Source organism: Onychostoma macrolepis, chromosome 03 (genome assembly GCF_012432095.1).
Source record: "Onychostoma macrolepis isolate SWU-2019 chromosome 03, ASM1243209v1, whole genome shotgun sequence".
Lineage (NCBI taxonomy): Eukaryota > Metazoa > Chordata > Actinopteri > Cypriniformes > Cyprinidae > Onychostoma > Onychostoma macrolepis.
Genome location: NC_081157.1, coordinates 33,987,251 through 34,003,685, shown reverse-complemented (window position 1 = coordinate 34,003,685; position 16,435 = coordinate 33,987,251). Strand labels below are relative to the sequence as shown.

The following is a 16,435-nucleotide window of genomic DNA, read 5'->3' as shown; positions in this document are numbered from 1 at the left end:
TATATCAATACTGGGCGTATGTACAGTTAAAATCAAGATGTCTGTTGTAGTTATTGGTTATTGACCTACATTTCTATAATTCCATTTACATTCTAAATATGTATTTATGAGTAATAACAAGATGATTTCACATGGTATAATTTTATATACAGTAGCTGTTCAAATTCATTCATGTTTAGCCACTCTATAAGCGGATGACACTTATTTAAACCAGATTAACACAACAACATTTAAGGATGTCAAAGTATTCATTATAACACAATAAATTGCTATTTAAGTTGTTGTTGTTTTTTTTGTTTTTTTTGTTTTGTAAAAATAAGCTTAATAATGTATGACTTAAGTATATAATCTCAAAAGACTACATCTATCTGGCCTTTAAATGTCCAAATGTGGTAGATGTTGTGGTAGAAATTTAAACTTTAATCAGATTTGATTTATATGATTTACCCATTCATCATATTAACATAACATTCAACCTATTAAAATAAAATATCAACATTTATAACTACTTAACATATATTAATATCATAATCGTAAAAATATTTTAATGTGAAAATGCACCTGCAGGAGAAGGCATATCATTTCATGAACACAGATACAGCTGTATGACAATGCAAAAAGAAAGAAACAAATGTCAGCCCACTTGAAGGATGAAAACTAAAATTCCCTGGGGCAGGTCCTGAAACCTTTTACACCCAAGAGAATATATAGCCAAAGCTTATTACAGCTCACTGAAACACCCTTAAAACTAGTGAACCTTTCAAGCGTTAAACCGTCTTGTTTTGTTAGTCAAAACATTAACAGCTGTGCCATGCACCTGTGCATTAGCTTTTTTTTTTTTTTCTGTCAATGTTGTATTTTGGGTTTATTTTAATTAGTGTATATTTTCATAAAATAATATACATTAAAATCTGTAACAAAATCGTAAATTGTGCCAAAAAAACCCCCAGATAAATAATTAACATAAAATGAATAAAACTTAACTTTTTAAAATGTATACCCAGAATATATGCTTTTTATTACAATGCAATGCGTAAGGACATTTCTTATAGCCACTAAATGGCAAACATTAAGCCATTTAGCTTGTACACCTCAAAACAAACAAACAATAAATAATTTAATTAATTTCTGAATAACCTTTGTGTTATTTATATGGTTTGAAAGAATACATGGATCAAAATTCACAGAAACCATGCAGTAGTAATATCACATGAATCACTTCCTTTCAGGATTCGCAAGATCACATTCCTGCAGACAATAAATTAATGTACCTTTTGAAGTATTACATTTGACTTAATTTTACATTTACATATCAGGGGTTTTGCATATATTGAAAAAGGTCTTTAAAAATCTTAATTCACCTTCCATAATTTAAAGCCTTAAAAAAGTTAATTCAGAGCACAAAGTCTTAAATTCATAAAGTCAGGGCAATTAAATGTTGCATGCATTGCAAAAAATAAATATCTTCTCCAGTATTTTTGTTTTCAAATACAACTATCTAGACATCATTAAATCAAGATACATTTACTTGAATTGCAAGTGTAAAATGAAATCTTGAAAAACTGAACAAAATTAAATGAGTTTCTGCTCAAAACAAGAACAATGGGGCGCATAGAAACATCCCTCTTAATTAATTTGACATTTATGAACACAATGGCAAATGTTTGTTCTTGTTTTTTTATCATAAATTCACTTTATTTTTTAGCAAGTTCACACTAATTAAATATCAGGTTGATTGTATCTTTGTTTAAGACTTTTGCACTGATTTTCTTTTTTTTTTAAGCATAAGGAGATTGGTAACTTTTATTATATCTATATATTTAAAGTTATATTATATAACTTTAAAGTGTTGCTAATACAACTCATTGTGTGCTCTCTAGACATTTGCATTTATAGAACATTTTGACATAGCCTATTGTGTTCCCTTCAGTTTATTCCTTAAATTTTCTTTACTTGATCTTAAAAAGGTCTTTGAAAAATGTTCATAAATCTTCATAAAACCTGCAGAAACCCTGTATGCACAAGCCAATTATTGTAACAGCTTCAATAACACCGTGTTTGAGCCTCAGGTCTTCATCACTAGTCTTGCTTTAACAAAATTAGTCTAATATAGAAGCTTAGAGCCTGATAAGTGCATTATTATGTGCAAATTCAATATAATTTAGGAAAAGATTTCGCTATATGAAAATATTATTCAGAATTACATAAATATACTGTGTTAGATTAAATGTCTCGTCTTCACATAAATAAATACATTTAAAATATATATATATCGTTTGCAGTTTTTCCTTGTTTCTGTTGCAATAAACTAAACAGCAGGTTTTTCGGGCTGCAATATGACTTTACCAACCAAACTCGACAAACTTGAATTTTCTGAATGAAACGCGAAAACCCGGAACTAGTCTTCACTCTTCACGTGTTACAGTGAAAAAACATTGGGCTGTACCAGTAAGTGCTATTTTATAAGAAAGGTACGTTTATAAGATCATTCTCGTTATGTAAAGTTTGTCACACTTGGGTGATCTTGTAAAGGGCTTCTGATTTATCATGCACGTTTTATAAATAAGCGTGTTGTGTCGTTTATTTAAGGCTGTTCTCTAGTTTCCATTGTACATTGCATTGTTGTGGCTTGGCAATAAGCATAAAGTAAATGCAACAGTGTTGTGTAAACTATTAGGCAGAGCTGAGAGACGAGCAGTGGTCAAGTGACATGTGCTACGATACCAAAAACATCTGCATCTCTCTTCCTCTGTTGATGTGCTCGTGAGAAAAAAAAAGAAATGGGATTTTAATAGAACAAAAAACTCCTGTTGTTATGTGAGATAGCTTGTAGCCAAAGAATCAAGAGATAAAAACAGAAATGAATTAGACTAAATGGGCGAGGCTTCGTGGTCTGGAAGTTGTTTGTCATTTGTGAGGTGCGAAGTGGCCTAAAATTAAAATGGTCCTATTTTTTAACTATCCACTCTGTTTTTTGCTTCGAAATCTATTAAAGTACACCAGTGTCGTTTCATTCGTTCATTTATTTTCCAGACAGACAACCGCTGGATATCAACGGTGTTGTTTGGTTCGTGTTACTTTTCTCAGCGCTGGTCAGGATGAACTAATAGCAGTCGTTTGTGATTGCTGTGTAATCATGTTGCAGCTTTGCGTTTGTGTGTGGGGGAAACACATTTAAATTATTGCACTTCAAGTACAATAAATACAAATATCACTGGAGGATTTGGTTTTCAGGGCACACATAGATCTCTGAGACATCTGTTTAAAAAAAAAAAAAAAAAGAGTGTTTTATCTGAAAAGCTCATGCTCTAATTATTGTGTACACACATATTTTGACTTCCTCTGCAATGTTCAGCACAGGTGTTCTCGCTATGGAGGGCCAGAAACAGGTGTTGGAGAGGCTGCGGGGTGCTTTCCGCTCAGGTGTGACCCTTCCTGTCCATTTCCGTTTGACTCAGCTGGAGGCCATGATGTCACTGTTTGAAGACAATGAAACCCGGATTGTAGAGGCAATGCATGAAGACCTTGCTAAGGTATGAATATGCACAGGTTGACACACAAGTATTTTTAAAATCAACGCACAAGTGATGCTTCAATCTCATCTGCCCTGCAGCCCAAGTTTGAGGCAGTGCTGTCAGAGATTGAAATGGTGGTGAATGACCTTTGCTACACCATCAGCAACCTGCAAACCTGGATGCAGCCCACTTATGTGGGCACAAACCTGGTGAGATGCACACTAATATATAATTATATAAACAGTATTGCACCATTAACACATGCAGCAGCTATAATATGAACGAAATGCTCCAATTATATTATTCAACAGAAAACCTTCAAGGGTCTGGTCAATGCAGATGTGAGATTGATCTCCCTAAAAACGCTTTCATTTGTTTCCTCTCCCTATTTCATTTGTATTCCAGGCAACAAAGTTGGATGACTGTTTTGTACGCAGGGAGCCATTAGGTGTTGTTTTGATTATTGGAGCATGGAACTATCCTCTTCAGCTAATTCTGTTACCTTTGATTGGTGCAATTGCTGCAGGTACTATCTATATCTTTTTCTGCTACATAGCCCTTATATACAGGGGCGTCATGCGCCTAGTTTTTATTTTGAAGGGAGCACCAGTGACAGTTCTGGCACTTCTTCCTAAGACTGTGCGTTATGATAGTCCAGTGGTGTCATTTTATATTAAACATAGTGGTTGGGTTTGAATCCTGGTATAATGAAAATTTTACTATGGACCAAGCAAAATTGCAACTGAACTTGACTGCCAGTGAGCTTCATGCAATTTAATGTATGGAAAACAGAGGAATTGACTTTGCAATTAAAAACTCAACCCCAAATAAATAAAAAATGTTTGTTATGATAAAACTTTACTTAAAGTTTTCACTGTAATAATTACTGCTATATCTTCACACCCAATTATATGGACTACTTTTGAATTCTGAACTGAGAACATACAGGTGCATCTCAAAAAATTAGAATATCATGGAAAAGGTCTTTATTTTTTTTGTAATTTAATTTAAAAAAAGCAAACTTTCTTATATTCTAGATTCATTGCACACAAACTGAAATATTTCAAGAGGTTTTTTTGTTTTAATTCTGATGGTTACAACTTACAGCTTAGGAAAATTAAAAATTCAGTATCTCAAAAAGTTAGAATATTTTCTCAAAGATCAATCACAAAAGAGATGAAGAGAACAGAAATGTTCAGAAATTAGCATCTCCATAAAGCTTGTCAGCAGATGGAAACATAAAGTGCTCCAAATCTCCTGGTAGACGGCTGCATTGACTTTGGACTTGATAAAACACAATGGACCAACGCCAGCAGACATCACAGTGCCCCAAATCATCACTGACTGTGGAAACTTCACACTGGACTTCAAGCAGCTTGAATTCTGTGCCTCTCCAGTCTTCCTCCAGACCTTGATTTCCAAATGAAATGCAAAATTTACTTTTATCTGAAAAGAGAACCTTGGACCACTGAGCAACAGTCCAGTTCTTTTTCTCCACAGCCCAGGTAAGATGCTTCTGATGTTGTTTCTGTTTCAGAAGTGGCTTGGTAGCCCTTTTCCTGAAGACGTCTGAGCGTGGTGACTCTTGATGCACTGACTCCAGCTTCAGTCCACTCCTTGTGAAGCTCTCACAAGTGTTTGAATCGGGTTTGCTTGACAGTATTCTCAAGCTTGCAGTCATCCCTGTTGCTTGTGCACCTTTTCAATTTCTTCCTTCCAGTCAACTTTACATTTAATATGCTTTGATACAGCACTCTGTGAACAGCCGCCCCTTTCAGTAATGACCTTCTGTGACTTACCCTCTTTGTGGAGGGTGTCAATGTTCGTCTTCTGGATCATTGCCAAGTCAGCAGTCTTCCCCATTATTGTGGTTTCAAAGAACAAGAGATACCCAGAATGTATACAGTAGGGATGGTCATTTAATGAATCTCAAATGTAAATATTCTAATATTTTGAGATACTAGATTTTTGACTTTCATGAGCTGTAACCTCTAATCATCAAAATAAAAAAAGAACTTAAAAAAAAAACTTTTGAAATGTTTTACTTCACATGTAATAAATCTAAAATATATGAAAGTTTCATTTTTTGAAATAAGTTAAAAAAAAAAAAAAAAAGAGATGCACCTGTACATTAATAATGTCTTTACTGGTGCTATCGATTTAGTCTGCTAGGGCAAACTGCACCTTATTTCGATGTTTGGAAACACATTTTGCAAAACACAGATTCTCTAGCATGCTTAATTTTAACAAAGGCTATTTAAATGGATATATGATACATATTATGTGCTAAAACCCTTTGGTTGTGTTGTTGATTTTGTACAATTTTGGATGGATTCCCCCAACCACCCGCACACAAAAACCTAGTGGTTCTGCACAAATTACAAAGGCTAAAGGACATATTTGGGCTTCAAGATGGCAAAATTCACCAAAAGGCATCTACTTTGGGAAACTACTAATTTTGTACCTACGATCATCATAGAACTTAATTATCAAATATAAAGAAAACAAAAAAAAATGTTGTCCTTTAGAAATCCATTGGCTCAAAAATCTGAGGAGGCACATCTGCAATATGTTTTAACTCAATCATGTCTTTTTTTATCAGGTAACTGTGCTATTCTGAAGCCATCAGAAATAAGTCGAGCAACCGAAAAGCTTCTTGCTGAACTCATTCCTAAGTACCTGTCCCAGGTAACCCTCGGGAAAGACCCATATGATCTAACTTAACACATGGTGTTACTTTGTTCATGATAAGGTTTGTAATCCTTCTCCTGTAAATGGGTTTGTTTGTGCCACGTGTGTTTTGTCTTATAGGAGTGTTATGCAGTCATTTGTGGTGGAGCAGAAGAGACCAAGACATTGCTGGAGAATAGATTTGATCATATTTTCTACACAGGTTTGAGTTTGCATTATCAATGACAGATTCAAGAAAAGTTGTCACCTTTCTATATTTTCTTCAGCATCTCATGTCTTCTCTCCTCCAGGCTCGCAGTCAGTGGCTCGTTGCATCCTGCAGGCCGCAGCAGTACACCTTACCCCAGTTACTCTGGAGCTGGGTGGAAAGTGCCCCTGTTTGATATATGGCCGGCTAGACATGAAAGCTGCTGCTAAGAGGCTGGTGTGGGCCAAGTTTTTCAATGCAGGGCAGAGTTGTGTGGCTCCAGACTATGTTTTATGCACTGCTGAGACGAGAGACATGCTGTTGCCTTTTATGAAAGAGGCTCTGGAGAGTTTCTATGGATCTGAGCCCCAGCAAAGCCAAGACTTGGGCCGTATTGTGACAGACAGGCACTGGGACCGACTGGTTGAGCTGCTAAAAAAGTCTGAGGGAAAGATAGTGATAGGAGGAGAGAGTGACAAAAAGACCAAGTACATTGGTAAGTAAACAAGGTTACATATTCAGAATATAAGTTTGGGGTCAGTAAGATTTTTTTTTACGAAATATTTGTTCAGCAAGGACACATTAAATAGATCAAAACAGTAGAAACATTTATAATGTTACAAAAGATTTATATTTCAAATAAATGCTGTTATCTTAAACTTTCTATTCATCAAATAATCCTGAAAAAAAATGTATCATGGTTTCCACAAATATATTAAGCAGCACAATAGTTTTCATGGATAATAATAAGAAATGTTTCTTGAGCACCAATTAAGCATATAAGAATGATTTCTGAAGGATCATGTGACACTGAAGACTGGAGTAACGGCTCCTGAAAATTAAGCTTTGCAAATCACCAGAATAAATTACATTTTTAAATATTACAATAGAAAACAGTTATTTTAAATTGCAATAAAATTTAACAGTATAATTATTTTTTACTGTATTTTTTATCAAATAAATCTAAAAAGGTCTTTAAATTACATTTTAAAATATATTAAGATAGAAAACAGTTGTTTTAAGTTGTGCAATTTTAAATATTGTACTCACAATATCACTTTTTTAATGATATCTCTGTATTTGTGCTCAAATAAATGCAGCCTTGGTAAGGATAAGAGACTTTTTTTCAAAACATTTTTAAAAAGCTTACCGACCCCACACTTTTAAACAATATACAAGTCCAGTGCATTGTATCATACTAATATCCTACTCTTACTGTTGCTGAAGCATGTAGTGTGCATTTTCAGAATACATAGGTTTCTGCGTGACCTACTGAATTTCCTAAAATGTGCAGCATATATTTATATAAAACACTTGTAGGCAGCTAAACTGGTAATGTATTCTGAGCTTTTTCTCTTTTGCTTTTTCATGAACTATCTCAGCCCCCACTGTGGTCGTGGATGTCAAGGAGTCAGATGCTTTAATGCAGGAGGAGATTTTTGGCCCCATCCTCCCTATTCTCACCATCAAGTCTCTCGATGAAGGAATCATTTTCATCAACGAGAGGGAAAAGCCTCTGGCACTCTATGCCTTCTCTGATGAGTCTCAGGTAAGGAAGGAAAAAACAAAAGCCTTTAACATGAATAAAGTGTGAAGTAAACGATAAAGCTATGCATATCTCTATTTGTTAAGGTTGTAACTACAGTTCTTGAGAGGACCAGCAGTGGAGGCTTCTGTTCCAACGATGGAATAGTTCACATGAGCCTCGTTGGATTACCCTTCGGAGGAGTTGGTAAGGCTGAATGCATTACTTTAATGTAACAACTGCACTGCTTTATTTATTGATTTTTTTTGAGTAAAGGTGAAATCTGAATTAAATTTTTTTTATTTTTTTTTGTCCCAGGCGCAAGTGGAATGGGCAACTACCACAGTCGCTGGGGCTTTGAGACGTTCAGTCACAAGCGTGGCTGTATGCTGAGGAGTTGGCTGCTGGAGCGCGTCAATGTGCTGCGCTACCCCCCCTATAACGAAAGCAATCTCAGCTGGCTGCGCTGGGCCACCACTGCCAAGAAGAAGGGGTGGGCAGGATGTTCTGTTATGTGAGCACTGTGTCTGACACTCACATTGAGGATGGCCATTTTTTAGATTTTGTCAATGAAGCAAATTGTAATCATGGAACAAAAAAATATGGCTTGGCGTTCACCAAGGTTTTACAGAGAGTTTGGTCAGAAACACAAACCTCATCTGTGGACACCACCAGAGGTCAGCATTGAGAAAAGTTGCTTCTTCTGGATGCTTCTATTCTGAGAGAAAAGAGGCCATTTACTAGAAAAAGAATGAGTTTATTTTACCATTGTTCAAATGCACTACTCAACTCTTTATGTGCTAATTCGCATCTGTTATTATCGAACACTAAAGTGAAGAGCATTATTTTACTTAGTAAGGTAATGTAGCATCTTTACTGTTACATATTTTGCTATATAGCTCATAATAGTTTAGGATTTTCTATTTAGTGAAAATATCAAGTAGTATTTCTAGTTTATGAATTGTATACTTGTGTCATTTTCATCTTCAAAATTGAGTACAAAAATAAAGTCTGACAAACATGTTTGCCCTCAGAAAACATAATGGGGATTTATTTATATTATAATTGCATTTGTTCATTTTTTGTTTTAAGAAACAGCTCAAAAACATGCAATTTGGTGTGTTTTTTATATATATGTTTTTGTTTTTTCTGAGAATTTGGTTTACATACCAACCATGACGTCATTGTGATGTTATTTTCTACATGATGTTACATAAATTATTTTGACATACCGTACTGTTAAATAGTTTAAGGTTTGTAAGATTTTTTTTGTTTTAAAGTATCCTATGCTCTCCAAGGCTGGATTAATTGGGTCAAAAATACAGTAAAACAGTAAGATTGTGAAATATAATTAGTTTATCTTTTCTTTTTTTTTTTTACGTTTTAAAATGTAATTTATCCCATTACTCCAGCTGATTTGTTGCTCAATAAACATTTGTTAATATTATCAATGTTAAAAACAGCTGTGCTGTTTTATATTATTGTAGAAATCATGATACATGTTTTCATGAATCTTTGATGAATAGAAAGCTCAAAAGAACAGCTTTTATTTGAAATAGACATTTTGAAACAATGTGGAAGTCTTAACTGACACCTCTGATCAATTTAATGCATACTTGCTGAATAAACGTACATATTTCTTATTTAAAAATTCATAGACCCAAAAGTTTTGAACTGGAGTGTACCTTAAGTAAAATATTTGGATTTCAAAAGACAGGAAAACCATCCATTTTTAACCAATGATTTATTTGAATATTCATCTATAAAGTCTCTTGCTCTGAATCATTTTGACATGGATTATATTAAATGAGGGGCACATTTACAACTCAAAGTATATTGTGTGACATGGCAACACACATCCAAATAATATAGACTTGAAACCCTGTGCTGTAAGCATGTGTTCCCATCTAGATTGTTTACAATGAACCTAATTCTTGCTAAAGATACCTTTGTTTGTACATCATACAAACATAAGGGGTAGACCGTGTATCTTTACTCTTGCATCTGTTAAGTCCAGATTCCAGTACCATCTCAGGACTAGGCTTAGTGATGCTCAATAAAAGGTACAAAAGGAAGGTCACAAGGTTCAGATGTGATGTGTGAGCTGGTGACTGTCCCCTCAAACATCTGCCAAAACAGACACTGAACCAGTGATGCAGTAGTTCACTCGCTCCTGCTGGGAGTCTTTTTCAGGGCTCAGGCTTGTATGAGGAGGGAGGGTTGCTGCCGGACTGGCCCGGCTCAAAGGCTTGAGGTTGGGGGGAGGTGGAGGTGCTTGCAGGGCTGGTGGGCTCTTTTTGAATAAGTTCTGGCTCATCCTGCCCAGCCTGTGGTGGATGAACCAGGACCTTGTCGATGATCCCGAAATCCTGCGCTTCCATTGGACTCATGTAGCGGTCTCTCTCCATCACGTTCTCTAAGCGAGGACAACAGAATACAGAAACTTGATGTCAGGAAGTCACGCAATATGAAGTTAATTAAAAATATTTTTTAAAATGTATTATAATATTAATGAAAGATTTAGAACAGAAAAATTACCTAAAGTCTCCAAAAGCTGCCCTGTGTGTTTGCAATAGATGTTGTTGATCTGTCTTTTAAGTTTGAGAATCTCCTCAGCCTGGATGGCAATATCTGTTGCTTGCCCCTGAAATTACAAATATCGGTGTTAAAGTTGTGACAGCTGCTCCCTCTTTTTCTCTTCTTTTATCCCCCATTCTTACCCTTGCTCCTCCGGAGGGCTGGTGCACCATGATTCGGGCATTGGGCAGGGAATGCCTCATGCCTGCGGTTCCTGCGGCCAGAAGCAGACTGCCCATACTGGCAGCCTGACCCACGCACCAAGTTGAGATGGGATTTAAGATGTACTGCATAGTGTCATAGATCGCAAGTCCAGCCGTAATCACACCACCTGAAAGACAGAGACAAAAAATGTAGACTGCTGGCTTCAAACATTTCTGTATGGAATATCAAAAACAAAAAGAATGTATTGATTCACGTTTGTTTGTTTTACTTATTCTGTATACCAAAACTGTTTAAACGTGTAAAGCCTGACATATGCTAATTGTTTTTTTGTTGAGTATCCTATTTGAAACAACATGCCTTTGTTTCTTATAATACAACGAAAATATGGAGCTCATACTCGAAGAGGGGGAAAAAACACCACAGTTTCATTCAGAGGCCTAAGTTGTGCAAAATTATGCAATTTGGTGTAGTCAGTGATATTTACATGGTCAAAAAGTGAGATGAAAGGTTGTAAATGTAAATCTGTGGGATCTTTATAACAGTATAGCAAACTAATTATATAAAATGCATAGAAATATCAGCTGTCACTCTATTTCTCCCAGTAATATATCTTAGTAAGATGATATTTATACGTGTAATTTTATAATCAAAGCTCTGTAGTTTTCATTGTGGGGTCAAAACATTTAATGCTATGCAATGATGGTTGCAAATATGTATGTTGTACAAATAAACATTGCTCAAATGCATGTTGTATCATCTTTGATGCATTTTAACATGATTTTTCTATAGTGCTAACAATATAACATTTATTCATACATTTACTTTATAAAAATCACAGCAAAGACACGTGTGCCACAACCTGAAGGCGGGGGGTGTTTTTAGAAATGCACTCAAAGGCCCTTTACCTTGTAAAAAAATAAATGTAGAAACTATTAATTAAATGACAGAAGACTTGTAGAAGATTGTGTCCAACAGGTTTTTCAGTGTATTTTAGATTTTATATTTTAGGCTGCTTTTTTTTTTGGTGCTTGACGAACAAAATCATAACACTGAGAAAGTGTCACACTGAAGTGAATGAAGAACTGACTCTATTTTTCATAATGCAGAGCAAGTGCTGTTTTGTGTACAGCATACAGTAGTGCATAAGTAAACATTTGCCTTCAAATTTACAATACTGTAAGAAAGTGAAAGTGGATTCCCATACAGGTATCAAGCAAATCTCATATGACTGCCAGCGGAATAAACATAATGATCAGATCAAAGCTGCCACAATCTTTTTTATGTCAATGCAGTAATGTTTCTCACCAGGACTGTTGATGTACATGTGAATAGGCTTGTTGTTGCTCTCAGACTGGAGAAAGAGCAGCTGAGCGATAACCAGAGAAGCTACAGAGTCATCGATCTACATAAAGAGAGGGACAGAAAAACAGACAGGAAACGCCTGAAAAGGGCTTTCTGAAAACCATTTTAGATCATTTTGAGTGTTTCCTTGCATTTGAACTTACTGGACCCATAAGACAAATGATTCTCTCTCGAAGCAGCCTGGAGTAGATGTCATATGCACGCTCTCCTCGGCCCTGAAACAGAAAAGACTTTTAAAGTAGCTGTCAAGTTCCTGCAACACCAAGAAGCTGCACTATTGAACTACTGAATTCACAATAGGCTCTAAAAGTAACTTCTTGATACTAGATGACCAGTTTAAAGTAAACCATCAAGAAAAGTGCTCTTACCGTCTGCTCCACAACTATTGGTATGAGTGGACTTCTCCATGGCGCACTCTGATGAATGGACCGACTGACTTTGAGTGCAGAAACACCACTTTGTAAGACCCTCTATGAAAACAACATTCATGAGGATGATGATCAGTGGTCGAAAACACAGTCAGCATTATGTATCCAAGGTCGTTGGACATTTCAGTGGCGAGCTTGACATCAAACAGAGCACAAATCAGCCCGATGACATTACTTTACATGTCAGTTAAAAACCTAAGTTTTGTGAAAACGAGCAAAATTTAAAGATAACGTTACCTCAATTTAACATCAAGCACGCCTGCTAGGAAAAGAATAGTTGTACAATAGCGTGTTTATCATAACCGCCATTGCTACTGCACTACTGAGTTTTTTCGCAGACAGAGACATATTTCTTTTTAGAATTAATGTTTAATTTACAAAATGTATTTTAATACTTACACGTAACAACATGTTTCTGTTGAGCAATCCTCACGCGACCCCTATTGACCCGGATGTGATATTCAAGTAAAGCCAGAGATTCTCTAATGAAGAAAGAAATGGCGAGAAGTCGAGAAAGTGTAACCATAGTTTGCTGATCCAATACAAGTGTCGTAAAATGAAGCACACATGTCGCAAAATTGTCAGTAAAAAAATAATAATCTTATATCAATGTTGAAAACACTTGTACTGTTTTATATTATTGTAGAAATCATGATACAATAATATACAGAAAGCTCAATAGAACAGCATTAATCTGAAATAGACATATTTTAAAACAATGTGAAAGTCTTTACTGCCAGTTATGTTAATCCTTGCTGAATGCACATATTTATTTATTTATTTATTATTATTTTTTTTTTAAATTCACACAGACCCCAAAGTTTTGAACTGAGTTTTACCTTTGGTAAACTGTTCTGATTTAATGAGCTTGAAACATGCAGTTTGTAACCATTTACAATTTGAATTGTGTCCTTCAAGTTTAGTTATATTTTCAATAAAGTTTACTAATCTTAAAGAGACAGGAAAATTGCTTCAATCATTTTAAATTTAAAAAAAAGAGAGAGAGAGAACCCGATACTTTTGGCAGATTTGTATTTTTATTTTTTATGTCATGTTGTGTATGTTATTATTTAATCTAGTTTGACGGCTCGGTAAAATAAATAAACTGACACATCTCTTCCAATGACTTTCATTCGAACAGAAAACAGAACAGAAAGATCCCGACGCGTTTAGTTGACATTGGAGTCTCCACTTGCGGAGGGGCTCTGGTGAAGCACATCCACTGTCATATAATGAAACAACGCTAGATGGCGCAACTCACCGCAGACTCAGCTAGAACCTTTTGTGAAAGTAATGTAATGAAAAATACTGAAATTGTGCCTTATAAACATGAACATTAAGTTACTAGCAATAATAATGCATCATCTCACCCACCACAACACACACGTTCATTCATTTGTTAGTGAATCCTGAAATTACCAACAACATTGTGTGGAGCAGCCAACATACCCACAATGAAAATGGCGTGATAAACATACTAATTATGTCTGAATGAAAATGTACAGCGTAGAGAGGTTTACTGTGAGGGTTCTAGAAAATATTATAAAACAGTACAAGTAAAAGGGCTTCCTTCTGGGGGCATTTATTTGTTTATTGCTTGCTTGCTTCCTTTTAAATCCCATTCGTTCACAGGTGAAGAAACAGCATTTCAACAGGTGTCCTCCTGCGCCGTCGCAGTGTGAAACCAATCGTCGGTTTCGACTATAGGGGCGCGATTGAGCCAGTTACTGCCCAAGTCAGTCTCGTCCTGACATTGTTACAAACTTTCTCGATCTGTCAGGAGTCATGTCGAATAACAGCGCCGGCGGATTGGTGAGTCTGCAGAAAAGCGTCAAGCAGCTGCGATTTGAAGCAGGAATCCGCAGAATTAAGGTGAGCATAAGAAAATAAAAACCAAAAAGATTGGAAATCTTTGCTAACAGGGTGTGACTAGACAAACTTGTTGATCCTGTCCGAACATCCTGCTACTTTGTGTAATTATTGTACTGTTTTTATTTTTAACATTTCTTGATTCCTGTGGGAGCTCTTACAACATACCTAATGCAACCGAAGCGTAATAAATAATCTGTTTGCCAGCTTTTACCGTGGCCTGTTTATATATATTATGGCAGGTTGCAATTACCTTCGTTTTCGGCAGGTGACCGCTTGCTTTTAATCGAGTGCTAACGCACGTTATCATCCAATGTTTCAGTACGTTTGTGAGATATATGATAATCGCAGTTCGACATAAAAGCCTCCAAACTTTTCGTCGCGCGCAGCCGCATTAGAAGTGAAACTCTGCCGGCGGTAGCGCACAGTGCAGCTCTTTGTTGATTGTAAGTGTGTGACACAGTGTCACATTTGTTGGCCGGGAAAATCCAAATCCATATTAGTTCCCACTGGCACCAAACACGCTATTTTAAAAACAACTCAAGGCTTTGTGTGTTATTATTGAGTTCATCATGAATCAAATAAACTCTGTAACTTCTGACCGCGTGATTACTAGGACTATGTGATAACCAATAGAGTCTTTATTGCTCCACAAACATATTTTATCTGTATATTCATATACATGAAGAGCTCAGATGCAAAACCCTTATAGTGCCGTTTGAAATGTTCTTCTAAAATGAGCTTTCTCTCTCTCTCTCTCTCTCTCTCTCTCTCAGGCTCCTATGTTTATGTTTAATAGTGTCACTTTACTGGCAATGAATAGGTTCTTTTCATTGCCATTAAAGCAAAATAACTGAACATAAACATAGGAGCCTGAGAAAAATGCTCATTTTAGAAGAAACTTTCAGATGGCACTGAGGCTTTTGCATCTGAACTCTTCACACATGTCTACTTATGTTTATCTGTCTGTCTATATTTTATTTAATCCCTAGGTTTCTCAAGCTGCAGCAGACCTGAAGACATTTTGCTTGCAAAATGCCCACAAGGACCCTCTCCTCATGGGGGTGCCATCAAGCGACAACCCCTTTCGTCCACCTAAATCATGTGCGCTCTTCTGAGGTACCAACAATCAGCCCAGTGTTACTTTTTTCTTTGAAATTTCCTGTTGAAGGGGAATATAAACAGAAATGTGAACCTCTATCTCTCTCTTCCCCCTAAAGGAGTCATGAAGAATGTGGAGAAACTTCTGAACATTCCTCTTTTACACAAATGTTTTCACTACACAACCCTCAGACCCCCTTTACATTACAGCAGATCTGGTTATCATCACTACTATTACACTAAATTGTTTAATTTGTAAGTTGCGTTGTGAATTGAAGTCTTTCACGTTCAGTGATGTGATGTGAAACCTCTGAGAAGTGATTTAAAAGTGTTTAATTTGTATACTGTTAAATAATTACATGATCGTGCAAAAGTTACACTAGTAGGAGGAAATTAAAATATTTAGTTGGTCCATTGGAAAAGTGATGACAAATATGCAAAAATATTATATTATACATTTTTTTTTCCCTGTGTAGCTAAGTCCATTTGAATACCAGCCTTACACAGAAAAATTGCAAAATGCTTTCTTGTTGTAATGTTTAGTTTAGGATGAAACACTGAATTTCTTTGTTGTTGATACAATTTGGCTTATGTACATGGACTGTTGTTGCCATGAAACTCATGTATTTAAGCTAATTTAATTGTATTAACCACATGGCTCTGTTGAAGGAGAGAGATGTCTTGAATCTCAGGTTCTTTTTGATAAAGATCGATGCTGTGTTTCTGATATAAATTCACTTTTCTGAATACTGAATGAGGTACTACTTTTTATTCAAATGTATTTTCTCTAATCTAGTGGGTAACGGTTTCGGCATAATTTTGACATTTCTTAAATGTTATACATAGTGTTAACACTAAGTGCAGAATTATATCTGTTTTTAGTGATATTTGCTGGTGAAAGGGTGCTGCCTGCTTGTTATGCTTTTACACTAAGAATTTGAACACCAAATGACGGTATGCTGACAGGCTATCAGCTGGCCTGTTTGCATGTACTCTCAGCCCTCACATGCTCACT

At 35.9% G+C, this 16,435-nt stretch overlaps 3 protein-coding genes across 6 annotated transcripts; 2 read left to right on the top strand and 1 right to left on the bottom strand.

The window, feature by feature from the left end:
• Positions 1 to 2,342: 2,342 nt before the first annotated feature.
• aldh3b1 (aldehyde dehydrogenase 3 family, member B1) lies at positions 2,343 to 9,508 on the top strand. 4 transcript variants are annotated; one of them, XM_058769303.1, is made up of 10 exons: positions 2,343 to 2,471; positions 3,356 to 3,533; positions 3,614 to 3,724; positions 3,921 to 4,041; positions 6,118 to 6,203; positions 6,327 to 6,408; positions 6,497 to 6,889; positions 7,776 to 7,942; positions 8,026 to 8,125; positions 8,237 to 9,508. In XM_058769303.1, exons 2-10 carry the CDS (start codon positions 3,372 to 3,374, stop codon positions 8,434 to 8,436), a joined length of 1,422 nt encoding a protein of 473 aa, XP_058625286.1. In that variant the 5' UTR covers positions 2,343 to 2,471; positions 3,356 to 3,371; the 3' UTR covers positions 8,437 to 9,508. The 4 variants fall into 4 exon arrangements, with proteins under 4 accessions (XP_058625286.1, XP_058625287.1, XP_058625288.1 ...); XM_058769304.1 differs by having other exon boundaries at positions 2,364 to 2,471; positions 3,361 to 3,533; XM_058769305.1 differs by lacking the exon at positions 2,343 to 2,471 and adding an exon at positions 3,049 to 3,067.
• Positions 9,509 to 9,645: 137 nt separating this feature from the next.
• On the bottom strand, positions 9,646 to 12,950 carry clpp (caseinolytic mitochondrial matrix peptidase proteolytic subunit). The gene is made up of 7 exons (XM_058769306.1): positions 12,850 to 12,950; positions 12,391 to 12,492; positions 12,166 to 12,237; positions 11,966 to 12,062; positions 10,639 to 10,826; positions 10,457 to 10,562; positions 9,646 to 10,334 (listed from the first exon to the last, which is right to left on the bottom strand). The coding sequence occupies exons 1-7, from the start codon at positions 12,859 to 12,861 to the stop codon at positions 10,108 to 10,110; spliced, it is 804 nt and encodes a 267-aa protein (XP_058625289.1). The 5' UTR covers positions 12,862 to 12,950; the 3' UTR covers positions 9,646 to 10,107.
• Positions 12,951 to 14,094: 1,144 nt separating this feature from the next.
• Positions 14,095 to 16,174, top strand: si:dkey-204f11.64 (uncharacterized protein LOC100537752 homolog). Its single transcript, XM_058769308.1, has 3 exons — positions 14,095 to 14,322; positions 15,312 to 15,438; positions 15,540 to 16,174. Exons 1-2 carry the CDS (start codon positions 14,236 to 14,238, stop codon positions 15,435 to 15,437), a joined length of 213 nt encoding a protein of 70 aa, XP_058625291.1. The 5' UTR covers positions 14,095 to 14,235; the 3' UTR covers position 15,438; positions 15,540 to 16,174.
• The last annotated feature ends 261 nt before the right edge of the window (positions 16,175 to 16,435 follow it).